Below are 19,259 nucleotides of genomic sequence, written 5' to 3' on the forward strand. Positions count from 1 at the left end.
TTAAAGAAAGTGTAGCAAGATTTTTCAGACTGAAAATTTTAAAGTAAGATTGCTTTTTATTTACTTTGTATTACTATGCAGTACTTATTTTTTGCGTTTTGTGTGATGCTTCGTTTTCCATGATGAAAAGACGATGCAGTGTCACCATAGAGTACATTGCAAATGTGTCCCTTGTCATCAATGGAGGCACTGTTTCATTGCTTAGATATTAGTAACCTCAGTGAAAAAGATGTTGTATCAAATAATGATGCAATACATTGAACAATAGAATTCTAAGTAATGGCTGTAATAAGAGATTACTGTTACTTTCTAAAAATTCTTGAGAGAGTAAGTCTCAGCACTGTTATAGGTGGAAAATGATGCAAGTATCCTGCTTTGCTTCCTAAAGTGATCTCGGTGACCTTCTGTAATTGTTTATTATTCTTGGTCTAGAATTAAAGATGTTCTACTTAAGCGTTTTCTTTTCTTATATGTTGATTTGCAGTATTCCTAAGTGGGACTGCGTAATTAAGAGGGCAGGAGGAGAGGAGGGAGAAGCTTTGTCTAGCTATGTGAAGAAAGACAGCACACTGTAATGTTTGTTTTTTTTTTCCTTTTCCCTTATGTCCATAAGTCTGTAGATGGACTTATTGATGACTTCATCACTAAATCATCCAGCAGATACAAAGCGGCATATGTGTATTTCACTGACTGTAAGTAAGCTTTTGTGTTGTAGTTTGATAACTTTATATATGTAAGTAAGCTTCTTAACTTTATTTTCCATAGTTTGGTACCTGAAAATTTTGGGTCCTATTTCTTAAGAGGAGATTTGAGACTCAAGTTATTAACCATATTTGGGTTGCCAGATTGTGGTGACCATGCTGTGTGGCAATAGTAATTTCTTTCACAATTACCAAACAATCTTGATCATTCCTCACCTCAGCTTTTAATTTAGCCTGTGTTGAAGAGTGTGGGGGAAGAAAATTCAAGTAAAACTGTGTATGTTATATAAGCAAAATAGTACTCAAAAATATGAGAATTCGCTGGAAGAGCAATGTTTTGTGGTTGGTTATTTTAGGTAGCTCCTTCAGACTTGTGAACCAGCTTTTTTCCCATCATCTGAAAGAGGGTCCCTACTTAGCCCTTGCATGCATGATATAAATTGCAAAGCAGAGACAATTAGTGCAAATGGGGTTAATGGGACTGTGTTCCTCTGTAGTCAGTGAGTGTGACTGAAATGGTGTGTGACGAAGGGAAAACAAAAAAACCAAACGTGCCACTCAAGGCAGAGGTTGAGTTGTGGATGGTGCGTATCTGTTTCCATGTGTTCTCAAAGCAGTTACCAAATTACTATCAAAACCTCTTGGTTTCTTGTTTCATTTTATGCAGCAATTCTTGTTCTGGAAGAATACTCCTATCTTGCTGTACATTCCTTCGTTGCAAGTGTTCAGTTTCAATACTTGCCAAAACTCTTCATGTTGAGAGGAGTTAGAAAAATAGCTCTGTCAGTTCCAAGTCTATGTAGTATTTGTGTCATCCAGATGCTCCTTAAGTTCAGTTTCTAGACTGGGATCCAATGTAGCCTCCAAGTGTAGTGAACACACTTGAAATTTATAATTAAGTTTCATATTTCTCTGTGTTTTGCTGTTTGATATACACACATTATTTCTCCCTTTAACCTTTTTGTAGCTTGGGAAATGTTTTCTCTCCTATACGAGAAGAAATAGCAGAAACTTTTTTGCTTTGATAAAATCGATATCCTTCACTGCTGCAGACTGCTAATGAGTGTTTTACAACTTTGCTTGCCAAAAGCTAGTAAAAAATGATTAGTGATGCTTCTTGAAAGACATCTCAAACACAAAATATTGATTATACATTCTTTTTCCCTTTAGGAAGATTTGGCAACTTTTTTTGTATGTTACTGTTAATTGGTTCTTAATTTAGAATTGTCTGTCAGTTCTGAATACTGTAAGCTTGTGAGTTAACAGCTGGAGTACGCACAAATGACTTATACTTAGAATCTTCTTATTTCCCCTAGTTTGTCCTGACAATCTTTTCAATAAAATTAAGTCTTCCTGTGCAAAATCAATAAGGAGATGCAAGGAGATCAATATTTCCTTCTTCCCATATGAGTCTCAGGTAAGTTTAATTCTTTATCTCAACAGCAGAAAATAGCCTGGAGGACTATTTTCAAGTGTTGTTGATCTGCTAGAAAACAATTAAATAGAAAGTACCTTTTTTCCTGACAAATTGTATGTGAGACCTATTGCTGTTTTGGCATATTTCCAGTGCTTGCCTATATTTTTCAGATGAAAACAAATGCTCTTGTACTAAAAGGTTTCCTGTTTGCATTTGACCTCTTTGCAAGATGTGGGGTCATTTGTATGTGAGAGGTTAGGGAAGCAATCTGTCCCTTAAGAGAAGAAAAGTATTTTGGCTTGCTTTTAGTAAGCAGTAAAGTTTTAGTGCTTTTACTGCGGTGTTTATTTTGGTAAGACTAGGTAGGTTGGTGTACAGAAATAGGAGTAAGTAGAACTAACTACTTGATGAAAATTAGAAAAGGAGAGCAAATGGTTGAAGAGAATTGAAGGGGAGGGGAACAAAACCAAAGCCTCACAAAAAAGAGGGGGGAAAAAAAAAAACCAACCTCATAACAATGTGGCAAACTTTTTATTGAGAGGAAAACACGGAAATCCATGTTTTCTCAACTAAAAATTTGAGACCACCACCATGTTTCCAAGTGAAACAACACAGTGGGTATTATGTTGAGAAATAATTTGTTGCTCATGTACTTTGTCAGATGAAGAAGGCTGAAATGCACTCTGATACTCACTGATACAGTGAAGCCCCCAAACCCTGTCCACTGTTGGGAATTGTAGAACTAACTGTGAATGCTTCCCAAAAGTCTTTCCTGTATTCCTCAAATCTTACGAACAAATCAGGGCTCTTGTGTGTACCAAGTGGCAGGTGAATATAAGAGACGTTGCTGCTATCCATGTCTTACTGTGCTGCAGTCGTCTAGTTTGAAGACACTCCTTGTTATAATAAAGGTTTTTTTACTATTTAGACTGAGAAGCCATCAGAGAATGATTTGTGTGGTGGTTTTCTAGTGGTGTTAACTTTTTGGGGAGTTCTGTTAAAACAGCTCTTAAGAAGAAGTTTGATAGCTTTCCCTGCCACATAAGGCATATGAAAATATTGTTGTCCTGGTTCTCTGGAGGACTTACCATGAAAGTAGAAATTTGGACTATTTTTCTAAAGTTGAAAATAACCAGCACTTAGTCTCTTCTTGTTTTTAATTTAGTTTTGTGTTCTCAGTATTTTGGGTTGTGAGAACATTTTGAAGGCTTAGCAAAGGAGCAAAGAATTTTAACTGGTTTTCCTAATGTAAAGTCCCTGGGCCTGCTTTCAGAGGTGGTAAGAGTAAATAATCGGACTGAGTTCTGGGCAAAGTCCAAGTGATTATCTACTCAAATGAAACAAACATCTTTATCTGGATGGACGTTATTCTTTTGGCTCTGTAGTTACAGAGTCTATCCGAAGCTGGAGAAAATCCATTTACTGATAATGGGATTGTTTCCATGTTTGCATTCTCTTTACTAAACTGTTGAAAAAGCTTTTCTTCTGTGTAGTGCTAAACATCTTTTGTCAAGGTTTAATGCATTTAAAGAATTTCAGTTCTTGGAGGTAAAGCCTTCATATAAGGAACAGATAGAATATTTAAAATTATGTTTTAAACAAATTTAACTTCATACTTTCTGTAATTGTTCTGATATTGCGTTGTATGGCTCTGTATGAGACACTGGTATTTGGTTCTGCTTGTCTTGGGTCCCTCCATCTGTATAGACAGCAAGCAATTTGAAAAATACAGAATTTCACATAGGGGAGGAGAGTAATAGAGTAAAAGAGTATGAGAACAAGAATCAGATGAACTCAACAGAATGCAAACAGGACTGAAGTGTGGGTTTGTTGGCTTTCTTTTAAAGTATATTATGTATGACTTCTTATTACAGCATGTAGTTTTAAAGTATTAGCAATTCTTTTACCAGATACTTTAGAAAGATGCAATTTAAGTAATTATTTTTTTTCTTGGTTGTACTTTACATAGGTATTTACTCTCAATGTCCCAGATGCATTCTACCGCTGTTATAGTCCAACTCTGGAAAAGACAAAGGATAATGATGCTGTAATGCAAGTAATAGCTGAACAAATTGTTACCTTATGTGCCACGCTGGATGAGAATCCAGGAGTAAGATATAAAAGGTAGGGCAAAGGTAGTGTTGTATAGTCTAGTTGCTTTCATTTCTAGGACTTCCCACATTGTTTAATAGCTTGAGGCTGCAGAATAGTTTATTTTATTTGGATTAATTGTTTTTAATCCACAACTCTGAAATTGGGAATGATAGGAATTTGTGAGGTGTAGGCAGAGCAGGGAGTTATTTCTTGGAGTGTATTCGTATAACAGTACTTACTATACCCTGTTCTCTTATGAACTGCTTGTTTCGTGTTTGGTCAGTAGGGTGATGCTCTAATGTACTGCATGCACAATCCTGTAACAGAACTGCTGCTATTTGTAGTTTTGCAGCTCTGCTTGGCATCAAGGAATTTGTAAATTGCTGAGGCAGATGGGATCAGGATTTCTTTGTAGTAGAGATATTGAGGACTTTGATAGAGCTTTGATAGAGTAGAAGGTGGTATCTTTGAAGTCAAGGTAAGCATCTGAAATTATGCTCAAGAATAGCTTTCTGTGCTGTGAAGTGGTGCCTTATTCTCTGCAAAGGTAATAAAGAAATAAATGCTTGACTGTTTATTCTTTTCTCTCTCTCTTCATTTTTTTCTTTCTTGTTTCCTTCTTCTGAGTGAGACTTTTAGGTGCTGGGCCATATACCAGCTAATGTCAGTCTTTTGGCTGAAGCTGGTTCTACTGTGTGAAATACCTGAAGCATTCAAAGAGTGGAATCGTAATGTAAGAGTGAAAATGTATTGGAAATACTTAGAATGGAGTTCAGAAACTGCTCGTGAAACCAGAGGATCAATCTAGGGAGTTCTTTCTGTTTTAAAGGTAGCATTTTAGTGTTTTGATGAAGAAATTTAAGTTATTTTTGCATGCTTCCTTTTTTCCCAGCGGACCATCTGATAAAGCCAGCAAACTTGCACAGCTTGTTGAAAAAAATCTTGAAAACTACTACAAAACTGATGAGAAAAGCCAAATAAAGGTAGAAAGTGAACTAAAATGTTTGCTTCTTTTCTGTAAGCCTGGGGAAAAAAGTCTTTGGAATATGTTTTGACAATAGGTTCTACAACACCAGATTTTGTTTATTAATAAAGGCAACTAGTTGCCATTTAGTTTTTTGTGTATGAAAACAACTTAGAGGTAGTAACTGATACAGTAAATCTGTATGTAAGGAAATATTTATGTGATCAAATTAATTTTACTTAAAAAACTGGTGCTATGGTAATGCAGGGGATGATACAAACCTGAGAAGTGGACTACTTTTGTTTTAACATCACCATCCATAGGGCTGTGTGTAGAAGGGACTTCACTGCAGATTAAAATGTCTCCCATGAAGGGATTTATGTGAAAATCTGTATCTTTGTGGGTAATAAATAATGTTTTTGATATGTCACTACAGATCAGGGCAGATCAGAGTAGCTGCCTAAATGCAGAAGTATGGGTAAACCATTCTGACTTGGTGATATTCCACTCTGCCACAGAAATAAACATAGCTGGTGCTACTGCCGCTTTACTGGACACCAAAACGAAACTTTCAGTTGAGTGTTGGGAGATTATTTTTTTCGTTATTGCAGCAAAATACAGATAATCTGATCTGAAATACAGTGCACTTATTTGTGAAAAGTCAGTGGGAGGCCTTTTTCGTGTGTGTTTTTCTTCACATTTTTTGTTCATTAGGCGAGGTTACTGAATGCATTGTAATGGGCTAAGAGCATTGCCTTAAAACTGGCGTTTAAAATCACTGTGCTGGTTATTTAAGTGTTTGTTTCTATTTATGTTGATAAACACTTGGGCCATACTTTTAAGTTTTTTCAGGTATTTTTTCAAAACTGTCTGCAGTGCTGTAACTTAATGTAAATAGCTTTAACATGCATTAACTTCCTACTGTATGTCTGTCTTTGTTTGATGGCTTTCTAGGCTAAAACCCACTCCCAACTAATAATAATTGATCGTGGCTTTGACCCGGTATCAACTGTACTTCACGAACTCACCTTCCAGGCAATGGCATATGATCTGCTACCAATTGAAAATGATACTTACAAGCAAGTACTTTTTTTTTTTTTTTAAAAAAAAAATCTAAGCACTTTATTCTTGATTATAAAATCTATGGAACTGTTTAGCTGAATTGCACCAGAGCAATGTTAACTGCTTATATTGCACAAGGGTTGCTTCATTATTAGTCTTTCCTTTTGAATTTGCATCCTCCTCTTTTTTTTAAACTTCCTCGTTTAGTTGAGATTAGCTAGGATCTAATTGGCATTTTTGCTAAGTTTTGAGTCTAACAAATTGCACTTTTTTAAAAAACAAAGAATTTTCTATTGGACTTGAAGCAAAACCTTGGTAGTGCATGTTCAGATTCTCTACTTTTTCTTTCATATTCTTACCCTTCTTGTCCTAACAAGGCAAACAAGACCAGTAAGCGAATACTGAGGAAAAGCTTAATTATTTTTCAGGAATGCTCACTTTTATAGCTCCAGTAATTTAATTTGTGTAGTTGTTAAAATTTGCATGTTTCTATTCTAAATGCGCATTTAGGTAAGCCATGTTTAGTTTATAAGCATTATTTTGTCACTGTTTGGAATAGCGTGACATAGTTTTGCATAAGGTACGTACTTTGCTGCTAGATTGTGCTGACACCAAAGATTTTGATAAGGCTTTTACTTTCTGATGACCCATTACAACACATGAGACCTACTTGCCTCATTGTTAAGTTAAGCAAACAGGAATCCCTATCTTCTGTCAGAAACACTGAGTGAATATTTTCATAAAAAATGTAGAATTCTATGAATCTGAAACTTGCTGGGCATGAAAATGTAGCAGAGGTGTTTTTTAGGTAGACATGATCTGACTTTCACCATTGATCTTGTAATGTTTTTTTTATTTTTGTCTGCTTTCTGGCCATATACACTGTGTGAGTTTCTGTAAATGTGAAAATATTGTGCAGTATGATCGCTGTCTTATTTACAGGTTTATTTCTGTTTGTAGAAAAGTAATAGCTGGTCTGTAATGCTGTGAAGTGTTTGTGGTATATGTGAAGTAATTTGTCATGGTTAGTCTGTTTTGTTGGTGAATGGGACTTCATTTTCCTTCAGAGTTACAAAATGTCTTATAGTAGATATAGAAAGCTGCACTTTGCAATCTCAATGTGTGTTACTTTGCACACAATTTGCATTTGAAGCCAAAGGAAAGTTGACATTAGAAGCTGAAGAAAAATTGAGGTGCACGTAAATGTATGATTGAAACTCTAGTTACTGTTGGTAGTTCAAAAATTCACCTGCTGCTTCTATGTTCAAAGATGTAATCTGTAAAATCCTTATGTAAAATATATTGTGTTGGGCAATAGCTTGGCTTGTAAGTTAAAACCTGTGTATGTTACTGCAACTGCCATGCTATTACCATGTATGTTGACTTAACCAGAACAATTAATACTCTTAACGAGTAATGAGAATGAGGGGGTGGGGGGGAACTCCAAACCAACTGTCTGAATTTTCTCTTGGAAGATACAAAACAGAAGGACCTGCTGGGAAGGAACGGGAGGCAATTCTGGAGGAAGATGATGAGCTCTGGGTGAAGATTCGACACAAGCATATTGCAGATGTGATTGAGTATGTGAATAAATAACAAAAAATAGTTAAAAATGCAAGTTAAAAATTTCTTTGAGAGGGAATGTACTTGAGCTATTAAGTATGGATACAGGCGGTAGTAAAGATGGTTTGCAGTATAGACTGCGTCCTGTTAAATAAATGATGCCAGGAAGAAAACATACTTTGAAAAATACAGTATGTACAGAGGTATGCAATTTTGCTAATATTAATTACACTTCTTGAGGAAAACAGAAATAAAAATATTTCCTGGGCATTATCTTCAGATCTTTTAAGTTTGAAGGGATTATTTTGCATAAGTACTAGCAAGTTAATGCATCATATGACATTATGCATATATCATAAACAAAGTGTTTAACTTCAGTTTCCTCTGTCAAAAAAACACTCTTCTTTGAAGTGGACCCATATTTAAAGCTTTTATTTTGATTCAGAAGTTCTTGTTGCACAGTTCTTCTAAGATTTTAAGTAAAGATCTTAGAAGACTTAAGAACTGTTGTGCTGTTGTATTTGTGGTTTTTTTTCAGAGAAATACCAAAACTTTTGAAAGAAGTTTCATCAAAAAGAAAGGCAACAGAAGGAAAAGTAAGTTTTATAAATTCTTGTTGTTCTTCCTGGTAATTTAATTATTTTCAGCTGATCAGATCTATGTATTTCATGGACTTATTACAGAAATTGAGGTTTATCTCAATGGCAATTTTCTTGGGGGGAAAAAGGCAAGGCTGCAGAAGAATGGGAAATAAGCATGTCAGATATTGGGGGAAAACATTTTCAACTTGTATTGTTTCTTCACAGTTATCGATATCTGCTTTGGCCCAGTTAATGAAAAAGATGCCGCACTATCGTAAAGAGATAAGTAGGGTAAGGGGTTTTTTGTAACTACAACTTCACAATAAACAATTTTGTACACTATATTTTTCTGCGTTATTGAAGTCTAGTTTTATTTTGTCATCTTCCTGTTGTGTCCTATGTAACTTTTCTTCTCAAAATTTTATTAGATGTACATGTTAATTTGGAGAAGACTTGTTTCCAGGTGTTCCATTTTAGTGTGTGTGTGTAAAAAAACAAAAAACAAAAAACAAAAAAACCAAAACCAAAACAAAAAAAACAAAAACACCAAAAAACCACACCTACCCCCCCCAAAACAACAACAACAACAAACCCAAAAAACAAACAAACAAAAACCAACAAAACACCCCCCCCCCCCCCCCCCCCCAAAAAAAAAAAACCAAACCAAAAGACAACCCACTTAAAGGATTTGTGTGCTTTGAGAATTGAAGATAGCATATTAGCTTAATGTTTTAAAAGGTATTATTGAGGTCAGTCTCTGAAGGATCAAACAGAAAATGCATGGTGGTACTGAAGGTTAATTGAAGGATTGACTCTTGTGAACAGCTAAAATGATTGCTTGATGTGGCTTTAAAAAAAAAAAGTTATGGCAGCTTGTTTTTTTTCTCTTCTAGCAAGTTGTTTATCTTAACTTAGCAGAAGACTGCATGAGCAAGTTCAAATCTAACATAGAAAGGCTCTGTAAAACTGAACAGGTAGGTTTAAAAAAAAAGAACAACCACAAACCAAATAACTTGCTGAAAATGCACTTTTCTGTTGGTAGGAATAGATGCTTGTCTTTAACTCACAAAAGTAGTGTGTCTCTTGCCTTTTTTTTCCCCAGTCACTTCTTGAGGTAGTAGTAATAAAGCGAAGTGAAATATGCAAGGTTCTTACTCTGCCAGTAAAGGAGGTACTTTTAGAGTTTTAGTTTTTTGTCGTTGAATCTGGCTGGTTTGTATAAGGATCGTCTTTGTTTTATTTCTTAAAAACTCCTGTAGATATCAACCAGTTTTAAATGTTTAAGAGTATTATGTAGTGTTATTATAAAGCTGTAACTATTGAAATAATTATGTCAAAGACTCTTCATACTGAATTTAAATTGATGCAGCTTGATTGTTTCCTGAAACCTATGGTTTCATAAATATGCATTTCAAACCACACAAAACAATACTTTTTTTAATGACTACTCACTAAACTCATGTTGTGTGTTTTTTCTTGTTTGTTTTGTGTTTTGTTTTTTTTTTTTTTAAATTTAGGACTTGGCTCTTGGAACTGATGCAGAAGGTCAAAAAGTGAAAGACTCTATGAGAGTCCTCCTTCCAGTTCTGCTCAACAAAAGTCATGAGAGCTATGACAAAATCAGAGCTATTCTCCTGTATATCTTTAGCACAAATGGTATGATAAGCTGCCCTATCTTTTTTTGTTCTCAGTGCTATGGGCTTCAACTCAAGTTTTGGGATAGTCTAGTATTTTCAATTAACATCTGTATTGGAGTTGATGACCAAGTTAGAAAGAAATGCTGTCCATCCTCTGTAGCTTCTCTTACCTCAAATTAGTAGCGAAGATACTGTTGATGAGGAGTTGAGAGATTCAATACAAGTGCAGATCCATAAAGTATTTTAGCATCGTTCCTGTGCTTGGATATGTGCAACAGTTTAAATTTTAATCTTTTTGCATCGTATTGAAGCTGTTAAAGAGGGAGTTACACGTCCATTGCAACCTGAAAATAAAGTTGGTGGGGAAGAATTTGTAGTAGAGGAGGAGGAAATTGGCATAATGTTGGTTTGGGGAATCTATAACAGTATTGGGTTTTGGTCTCAAAAATGGACCATTAAACAACTTCAGCTAAAATATAGTACTATGTTAAACTTAGAGTAGACTGGCCAAAAAAAAAAAAATCCTGGACTAAATAACAGCCCAGAATGTGAGACAACTGGCCTTACAGTCACATGGTAATTAAGTTGCATGTTTTCCTTATATCAAAGGAACTACCCAGGAGAACTTGGACAAGCTGATCCAGAATGTACAAATAGAAAGTGATAGTGATATGATAAAAAATTGGAAATACCTGGATGTTCCTGTTATCTCTTCAGTAAGAATGTATTTATTTATTTTGTAATTCCCTACCACCCAAGCACTTCTGTACAGCTCTTCCAGCAACTCTTAGCAGTATTATCTAGGTCTTTCTTTTTTTTTTTTTTTTGAGCAAGCAATTACTTGGAGTTCTTGGTTTTATGATGTCTCTAAATGGTAAATCCTTTAAACAATTAACATGAATAACTTTCAAAGTAAGATAGCTATAATGTTCTGTCTAAAATCATCAGATGGTGACTTGAGCTAGTTGGCTTTGGAAAGTGTCAATGTAATTCCTTGTCTCTGAAATTAGTATTTCTAGAGTATCCTGAAATCTACAGGTATTAACTGTAGTTCTTTGTTGCTATTATCATTAGTTCTTTAAAGTTTCCACTGATCGATCCCCTCCCCCCTGCTACTAACTGGGAAGAAGTTTCAAAATTCCCAACAGACTGTATAATACAACCATGTTTTGAAAATCTTTTCAGTCTGCTGCTCAGCAGCATAAACACCCAAGAAGGGACCGTTCTTCAGAAGAAACTTTTCAACTTTCTAGGTGGACGCCTATTATCAAAGATGTTATGGAGGTAAATCTGACCAACTAGTTAATTCATGGGTGCAATGCAGATATTTATTCAAGTGAGCCATTATAGCCAGTTTTTTGAAATTCCATAGTATCTTCAGTTACTTTAATACATCTGTTGAGTAAAGTGATCACTTCAAGTCTGTCTGTAATATAGAACAGTAGACTGCTGTGTTAGCAATGCTGCTTATTGGAGGTCGTTTTAAAGGTGAAGCAAATAAAAGTGAAAGCAAAAAGTCTTTTTTTAACAGATTGTCCTGTGATTGGCACTGTTTAGTGTAATTTAAAGATCTGGATATTTTTTCTCCAGTGAGTCTTTAAACTGCAATTCAAATCTAAACTGTAGATAGGTAGAGGCTCAAATGTTACTTGCCAGAAGTGTAGTTGCTTTGTTCTTAAACATCTTCCAAAGCATCAGTTAGTGACTGATGTCAGACAGAATAGCAAGTTCACTGGACTTTTAGTCTGACCCAGTGCTATTATTGATAGATTCTTGGTGACTTTCACATGGTCATTTGTGTCTTCATGGGACCTTAACTTCTCTCACATGCTGCTGCAGAGAAATTAAATATGTCAGGGTCATTACAGATGAAAAGCTCCTAGTGAAATTTGAATAGTTAAATCAATATTAAGGTTATAAAGAAAGCATATGTAATCCTAATTCCTTACGATATACACAAGCCTTGTAATAATTTCTAGCAGTATGTGGTCTAGCATTTTGTTACATAGAAGCATTGTTCATGAGATGCTGTTTGTGATTGGTTGTTCTAAGAAGTTGCATATGTTGATGTTACATTCCAGTTATTCATCCTTATGGGAAGCTGAAACTTGGTGGGTTTTAGGTCTACATGGCTGTTTAAAGCAGGTGTTTGTTTTGCCCTTCAGGATGCTATAGAAAACAAACTAGATTCAAAAGATTGGCCTTATTGTTCCCAGTGTCCTCCTACCTGGAATGGTTCAGGAGCAGTAAGGTAAATTGTTTAATTGCCTGAAACCTAATTTACCCATTTCCCAGTATTTTTGTCATGTACATTCTAGAGTGTTATAAAAGTGTGCTTACTAAGTGGTGAATTAATGTATATAAGGTAGTGTTAATGCGTAAAACCTATAGTTTTATTTCATCTAAAACATACTGAACTTGGTTGTTAGTTTAATAACTCTTCTTAGCCATATGTACCTTTTTATTTGGAGTATCTCCCTTTTGCTTCAAGATTAGAAATAACATTTCCATATTCCCAGAATGAGATGTTTAAACCATTGAACTTTCTAGTGTGAAGTAGTTTCAGGAATGGATTATCAATATTCTGTGACTTAAGCAAAAAGAATGTTTTTATTTTTTCTGAAAGATATTTCTGCTGTGGTAGTGGTGGTGTCATTCTTGAAGTTAATGACCTCAGTAAGTTAAATTCAACTTCTGTAGGCTCTCTCATTAGGGAATATGGGCTTATTATATATTTGACCCCTGTTGTCAGGTGATGCTTTAGAGAAGTCCAGAAAAGTTGGAAGTCTTGAAATGAGTTGTCTGCTAATGAATGTGAAATGGCATTCTTGGTAGAAGTCCTTTGTGTGCGAGCTGTGTGTACTGCAAGGTTTTTGCTTTGTATTTATTTTCCCCCTTGTGATAACTGAATAGTTTGAGTAATGTGCTATTAAAATTGTTTTAATTATTGATTTGTCTAAATTCTTTTGCTTAAATTATAATCATGAACTACACAACAGAAATTGTTACTGCTTGTAACTGCATAATTTTTACCAAAAGTAATCAGTAAAGCTATGTAAATGTCATCTTATGAAATCTTTTACAGTGCACGCCAGAAACCTAAAGCTAGTTATCAAGATGAGCGAAAGAGTAGTGCAAGACTGATTATATTTGTGATTGGAGGAATTACATATTCGGAGATGCGCACTGCCTATGAAGTTTCTCAAGCTTACAAGTCCTGTGAGGTTGTTATTGGTAAGCTTGTCTTGGGAAAAGGGTGGTATGTAGGGATTTACTACATGTGTTTCTTATATTTCTTAAGTTGGTTCAGTAAACTAATACTATAGCCAGAGTATTTCCTAAAACTATGCAATTAGAAGTATCTCTTCAGTTTATCTAGTTTGCTTGATGTTTGGGTTGGTTTGGTGTTTTTTTGTTTGGGTTTGTTTTTGTGGTGTGTTTTTTTTTTTTTTTTTGCAACAAGGTATCAAGGACAATGAATACAGTTATGCTCTACAGAAGAATCATTGTTAATTATGTCAGAAATATATTATTAAAGTAGCCTGATGTATAGCAAAAAGGATTTAAACAGACTTGTATTTCTTTGCATTGCAGTTTCCTCATAGACTTTTGCATCTGCCTGTCCTTTACCTTCAGCTACACTTACTACTCTCGTTGCTTTTGGTGTTAGTAGGAAAGCTGGCAGAGTAGTGCAAAATCATTCACTTTGGAAGGGAGGGAAGACAAGTTTGGGTGTTGTTTTTTTTTTTCTTTTAAAAACCAAACCAAAGGAACCCCCTCCCTCTCTAAACTTCAAACAAAACAACCCAAAAAACTTCTTCAATGTAGCTCAGTTGACTTTGCAACATCTTCTAGTTCTTGTCATGGTTTCTTCAGAGACTTGACACAAATCACACCATGATTTATAGCTTTTGCCCTGAAAATTGAAGTTATCTCCCTAATCTTTTTAAAATTCAGCAGTAAACGCATGAATTACCAGCTGGGGTAGTAATCTCTTAGTTGATACCTCAGAGGCAGCAAATCCTTGTTCCATTAGCCTGTGCCTCAAATAATTGCTATTTAAATTTAGGTGCTAAATATTTGTATATATGATATATCAAAACAGAGGTCCTAGATACAGAACCTTACCAGAGACCTGTATTCATCTGTAGTGGCAGCTGGTGTCTGGGTGCAGGCTTATCTAAAGCATTCTAAATTGCTTGAGATGCTTATGTCTGGCAATTAAATTTTGTCTTAGATTCAATCCTTTCTGAAACTCATCTGCCATAATTTTAAATGCATACTCTTCCCTGAAGCAATGACAACTTTGACTCTGAGCACTAGAGTCTGTTACCTCAAAATAGCAGGGTGTGTTGTAGTGCATTTGTGTGTGTGGTTGGATTTTTTTGGTTTATTTTTTGCTTGCTGGTTTCATTGGTGGTAGTTGAGGTAGGTTTGATGCCGGTCCTAATTCTGCTTTGCAATGGAAAGACCAGGACAACAGGAATGTAGTTTAACGAGACTGTGTCTTCATCTGAGACTTGTTTACAAAACCATGTTTATTGGAGGTCACTCTTTCACTGTAATATCTGGCACAACCACAGTGCCATCTTCTCTCTTGTTTAGAGATGATTCTTGTAGTTTTGTTTGTAACCCTGATTTCTGAGGGAAGGTGATAACTCCCAGATTCCATGCAGCTTACTGCAAGATGAAAATCTTCCTGTATTCCTGATTCAGAACTTGAGGGATATTAGTCCATTGAGATTGACACTATTAAAACTAAGGGCTCAACACAGCCCTGATGTTAAATGGTTAAGAGTTCCCTTTATAACTGTAGGGTGACCCTTCATGGCAGAAATCATAATTGCTCTCTTAAAAGAACAAGAGAGGTTGTGCACTCCTGAATGATAATAAGGATTTTCTTGCTTCAGACTTGGAATTTGTTGCAAATTTTTCAAGGAAATGTTAGTCAGTAAAAGCCAATTTTCTGTAACTGATATTTCTGTGGAGAACTACTATTTGTGATTATCTGTAATCCAAATGGTTTCTTGACTCTAGGATAAAGCCTGTCATTAACTCGCCCTTTCACGGAATGGGCACATCTTGTGCAGGCTGGGACAATGGCATACAGTGAAAGAGGCCCAGGTTCAAGCCTATGTTTCAAACAGGGCGGAGCAGGGACTTGAAACTTGTATCCAAAGTAAGAGTCCTAATCTGGATGTCTCAGTGTGAGGAAGAGGGACACAGCCTACCTAACAGTGACATATATTATATGGTGACACTTTATATGATGGCACATGAAAACACTTTGAACTGTTGTACTTTTCAGTTTTCCAGGTACAGTAAAAAACACTGGCATGTAACATTTTTTCTAATGAGGGTATGTCTGAAAGTCAGAATTTCAGACTGATACAGTTACTTATGTTCTTTTGTCAGGTTCTACTCATATTTTGACACCTAAAAGACTACTGGATGAAGTAAAGAGCCTTAGTAAACCAAAGGATATGGTCTGCAATAAGGATGAATAGAAATGGTGGTGATTATGATGCCTTGGGAAAAGACAAATAGTATGTACACGTCCTTATGCAACTGACTTGTCTAAATACTGTACCAGGACACTATAGGGTTCTGACTAATGGGATGTCACTTTACAACTTATATCTGCTGCTTTTTTGGGGGAGTGGAAGGCAGAGGGAGGAAAAAATCAACACATGTGTTTCTTGGGTTGTATTTAGTATAGACAGTGTCACACTGTAAGTGCTTTTTCAAAAGGGTATGTTCATTCCTTTCAAATTGTGATTATATATACACTGGAATTGTCTTTGAGAACTGTGAAACCTTTCTATAATAGAGTTTATTTCTAAAAATGACTGAATTAAAAAGGGCCTAGGTTCTTAGGCAGAGGCTTCAGAAGAAAATTTGTAAATATGAGTTTGTGGTAAAAATATTCCACACAAGTGCAGTGTCTTAAACTAATATTTTCTGTAAAATAACTCACTGAAAATTCTTTAAATATATGTAATTGTGAAAAATAAAAACTTTTTTAGATGGTGGTGGGTAAGGTAGAAAGTTAATCACAGAAGTGCTAAGCAGTTCTAATTTGAATATATAACTTGGGAGCAATGCTGCAACTGTGCACTGAAGTACACTTTATATTTAAGTATATACAGGGATTATTACTAAAGATTTTCAAAAAAACTTAATTTCTTACAAACTTCCTTATGATTGTGTCTACTTAGTCTGTTTTAGAAGTTGAATTGCCTATGATGTAGAGGTTCCAAAATTTTAAGCATAAATTCTCTTTTTGAGGGAGTGGGGCCAGGGGAAGAGGAGAGGAAAAGAAAGGGAGCAGTTGATATTTCAAATGACTTGGTAATTTAAAAAAGAAAAGCAAACAGCAAACAAAACAACAAAACCTGATGTGTTCAAGAGAATTTACTGTTTTCTTCTACTTCGTTACGTATTAAGAAAGCAATACATAAATTTTTGTTGAAGGGGATCAAATAAATTCTAAATTGTATTAATTTTGTAATATTGGTAATGTTTAGATTTGTCTTATGTTACTTAAGCAATTAAAATTACTAACCTGTTAAAGGGATGTTGTATTTATGTGCCTTGAAATGTTGGTTTGTTTATTTTAAAATGTTGCAGGACATGGGGCATGATGAGGATAAATGGCTGTAGCTTTCAAATGTACCTGCATGAGTTATGCACCTAATATATGCTGATGTTATTTTCAATAGGAATACAGGAACAACACCTTTTTTCAGTAACTGGTTCATCAAACATGTGCATGAAAAATTTTAAAAAAAATTAGTTAGCAGAAATCTCTATAGTTTTTCTGAAGTCTACTTGCTAACTATAAATAATCACACTAAAAATCCAGACTAAAAGTACATATTTAAGAAATACAGCGTTCACCATTTTCTTAAAGATGCACACTTCGAAATCAGTATTGAACAGTTATGCTTAAATTACATATAGTCCTTACACTTTGGCAAGAAGAACAAAAGTTAGGTGTAAAAGCCATATGTAATTGCAATTTTTTTTCCTACTCCCAGAACTTAAAAGCAATAAATAACTAAATAATAAATAAAGAATAACTGATATCAAAGTGTCCTTCCTAAGGACTGGAATAGTTTGTTTATTTCGGTAGTATATAAAATCCATTGTATTGATGTTTATTTGTTGTGTAGAACTGAAGAAATACCAGCTTGAAATGTTGGATTACTTCTGCATATTCAGGACTTAAGCCTAAAGCAGACATTTGGAAGAACTCTAAGTGCAATCAATAGCTTGGACTTTGACAGCTGATAAATACAAGATTGAGTTTTCTAATCCATCACCCACTTTTTCCAGAAGGCGAAGCCAAACATTACCGTAAAGGTGGATTAATAGAGATGCTTTAAGACAAGAAAACTGATGGCAATATGTAGCCTGAAACAGCTCCTGGTTTCTTACAGGAGTCTGTGAAGGAGGCAGGGGGGGAGGGTGGGGCTGGGCAATAATTCTTGTAAAGATGTTTGGGGTTTTTTTTTTCCAAGGATCTTCTTGGACATTCTTTTCCTAGATCAAGAATTGTTTTATCAAGATCAAGAATGGGTAAGAGTTTTATTAAGATAAATATCTCCCCCTAAGCTAATTTTAGAGTACATGTACAAGGTGTATTATAACTTTGAAAGTTCCTGTTTTCATATTATACATCCTAAAATACATATCTAGCCCATACATGTGGGCCTAGATTCACGTAAGCACCGATGTTGGTGTGATTACCTGAGATACTAAAGATATATATTTCCAATTGCAATTTAATTAAGTTGAATCTCGAAATTTTGGACAAGATTCAGAGAGAACTGAGAGGAAAATCAAAGGTATGGAAGGCTTTCAATGTCAAGAATGGCTAGAATAAAATCCTTGATCAAGGGGAAAAAAGGTGATGGAGGAGTATGCAATGGAAGCCTTGAAAAACTAAAGTTATTGTGCGGACTGAAGAGACTGACACATTACCTTCCTGTTCAGTGTGTGAAGTAACACATGAAACTTGTAGTTGTCAAATTCAAAACAAAAGGACCTTTAGCATCTGAGACACAGTGCAGTAATGACATTCTTTACATTGTTATATGAGGGGGGAAAAAACCTCAATATACATGAGGGGAAAAAAAAATCTTTATAGGGCTATTAAATATGAAGATATTACTGCTGGTTTGGAAGGACTCTGAGCTTTCAGTTTGCCAGAGAATGTTTTGAGGGAATGTCACTGCATCCTTGTCTTACTAAATAGGTTTGTTGTTAGGCATTTGCTCTCAGACCCAGGACAGCAGGTTCAGGCAGTGATCCAGGATAAGCAAAGGGTCTAGCTGTTCTTGTGGTGTGGAAAGATTTCTATGGAAGAGATTAATCTTTTATTGGATCTAGGAAGCCTACAGCTATTAGTTCAGCTATTAAGTTCATTTGCAAGGTGGTAACAGGGACGTTCTAAACATTAATCTAACACAGAGGCGTGAGCCTTTCACTATCCTGTGCTGTTGTCTTAAGCTAAATAAAGCAAAAGGGGGATAATAAGCAGAGGCAAACCAAGTTATAAGAATATACTGTAAGAGCCTAAGGGAGAAGAGAAAGGTTGATGGTATTGTTGGCTGTGAAGCATGGAAGAAACTCTAAAAGAAGCCATTGACTCAGGCTAGTAAATCAGTGGTACACAGCAGCAAGTTTAGCTATCGCTGCTTGTGTGAACAAAGTCTGGATTATCTCTGTATCCATCAACTGCTGAAACGACTTAGGTTTGCCTGAAAATGATCGTCCTTTTTAAGCAATGAACTGTCACTTCTAACTTGATTTCCATCAGTCCCTATATGCTTTGGAATTGCTTCAGTCAATAGTATCCCTGATAATACACAGCTGTTAACTGCTTGCTCTTAATCACTGCAGTTAAATGGATTTCAGAAGGAAAATAATACATGACTTTACTTGGCCCACTGTATTTCTGCAGTATTTTAAAGTTTTCCAGCCTGCTTACCATCAGCTAAAATCTCAAAGCCAGATATGTCTGACAAGGTAAGGACATCACATTGAAGAAACAGAAAATTTAATTGTTAGGGATACAGAGACAACAAATGGTATTACTTAGTTACTGAGACATGCAAGGAAGTATCTTAATAACAACTCTCAATGTAGGGCACTCAAAACAAAATAATTACAAATGTTAACTATGACTTGGTATGTTAGTGTGATACTTAAAGATGTCTTGGGTGCAGAGGCTGT

General features: G+C 35.3%; 1 protein-coding gene across 8 annotated transcripts in view; it reads left to right on the top strand.

Moving 5' to 3' along the window:
- Window positions 1–19,259, top strand: part of STXBP3 (syntaxin binding protein 3) — a 30,517-nt gene that overhangs the window by 7,768 nt on the left and 3,490 nt on the right. For 4 of the 8 annotated variants that reach the window (XM_074832699.1, XM_074832698.1, XM_074832700.1 and 1 more), the window contains exons 5-19: window positions 614–692; window positions 2,018–2,118; window positions 4,088–4,242; window positions 5,105–5,195; window positions 6,131–6,255; window positions 7,714–7,818; window positions 8,340–8,397; window positions 8,608–8,673; window positions 9,276–9,356; window positions 9,900–10,038; window positions 10,629–10,735; window positions 11,205–11,303; window positions 12,185–12,270; window positions 13,105–13,253; window positions 15,435–16,592. In XM_074832699.1, the coding sequence (XP_074688800.1) occupies window positions 614–692; window positions 2,018–2,118; window positions 4,088–4,242; window positions 5,105–5,195; window positions 6,131–6,255; window positions 7,714–7,818; window positions 8,340–8,397; window positions 8,608–8,673; window positions 9,276–9,356; window positions 9,900–10,038; window positions 10,629–10,735; window positions 11,205–11,303; window positions 12,185–12,270; window positions 13,105–13,253; window positions 15,435–15,526 (1,533 nt within the window). In that variant the 3' untranslated portion in view covers window positions 15,527–16,592. Of the gene's footprint in view, window positions 1–613; window positions 693–2,017; window positions 2,119–4,087; window positions 4,243–5,104; window positions 5,196–6,130; window positions 6,256–7,713; window positions 7,819–8,339; window positions 8,398–8,607; window positions 8,674–9,275; window positions 9,357–9,899; window positions 10,039–10,628; window positions 10,736–11,204; window positions 11,304–12,184; window positions 12,271–13,104; window positions 13,254–15,434; window positions 17,122–17,194; window positions 17,474–17,542; window positions 17,601–19,259 lie in introns of those variants that run through there. The other 4 variants (XR_012624164.1, XM_074832696.1, XR_012624165.1 and 1 more) reach the window with 4 other exon arrangements.

This window comes from Strix aluco, chromosome 8 (genome assembly GCF_031877795.1).
Source record: "Strix aluco isolate bStrAlu1 chromosome 8, bStrAlu1.hap1, whole genome shotgun sequence".
NCBI lineage: Eukaryota > Metazoa > Chordata > Aves > Strigiformes > Strigidae > Strix > Strix aluco.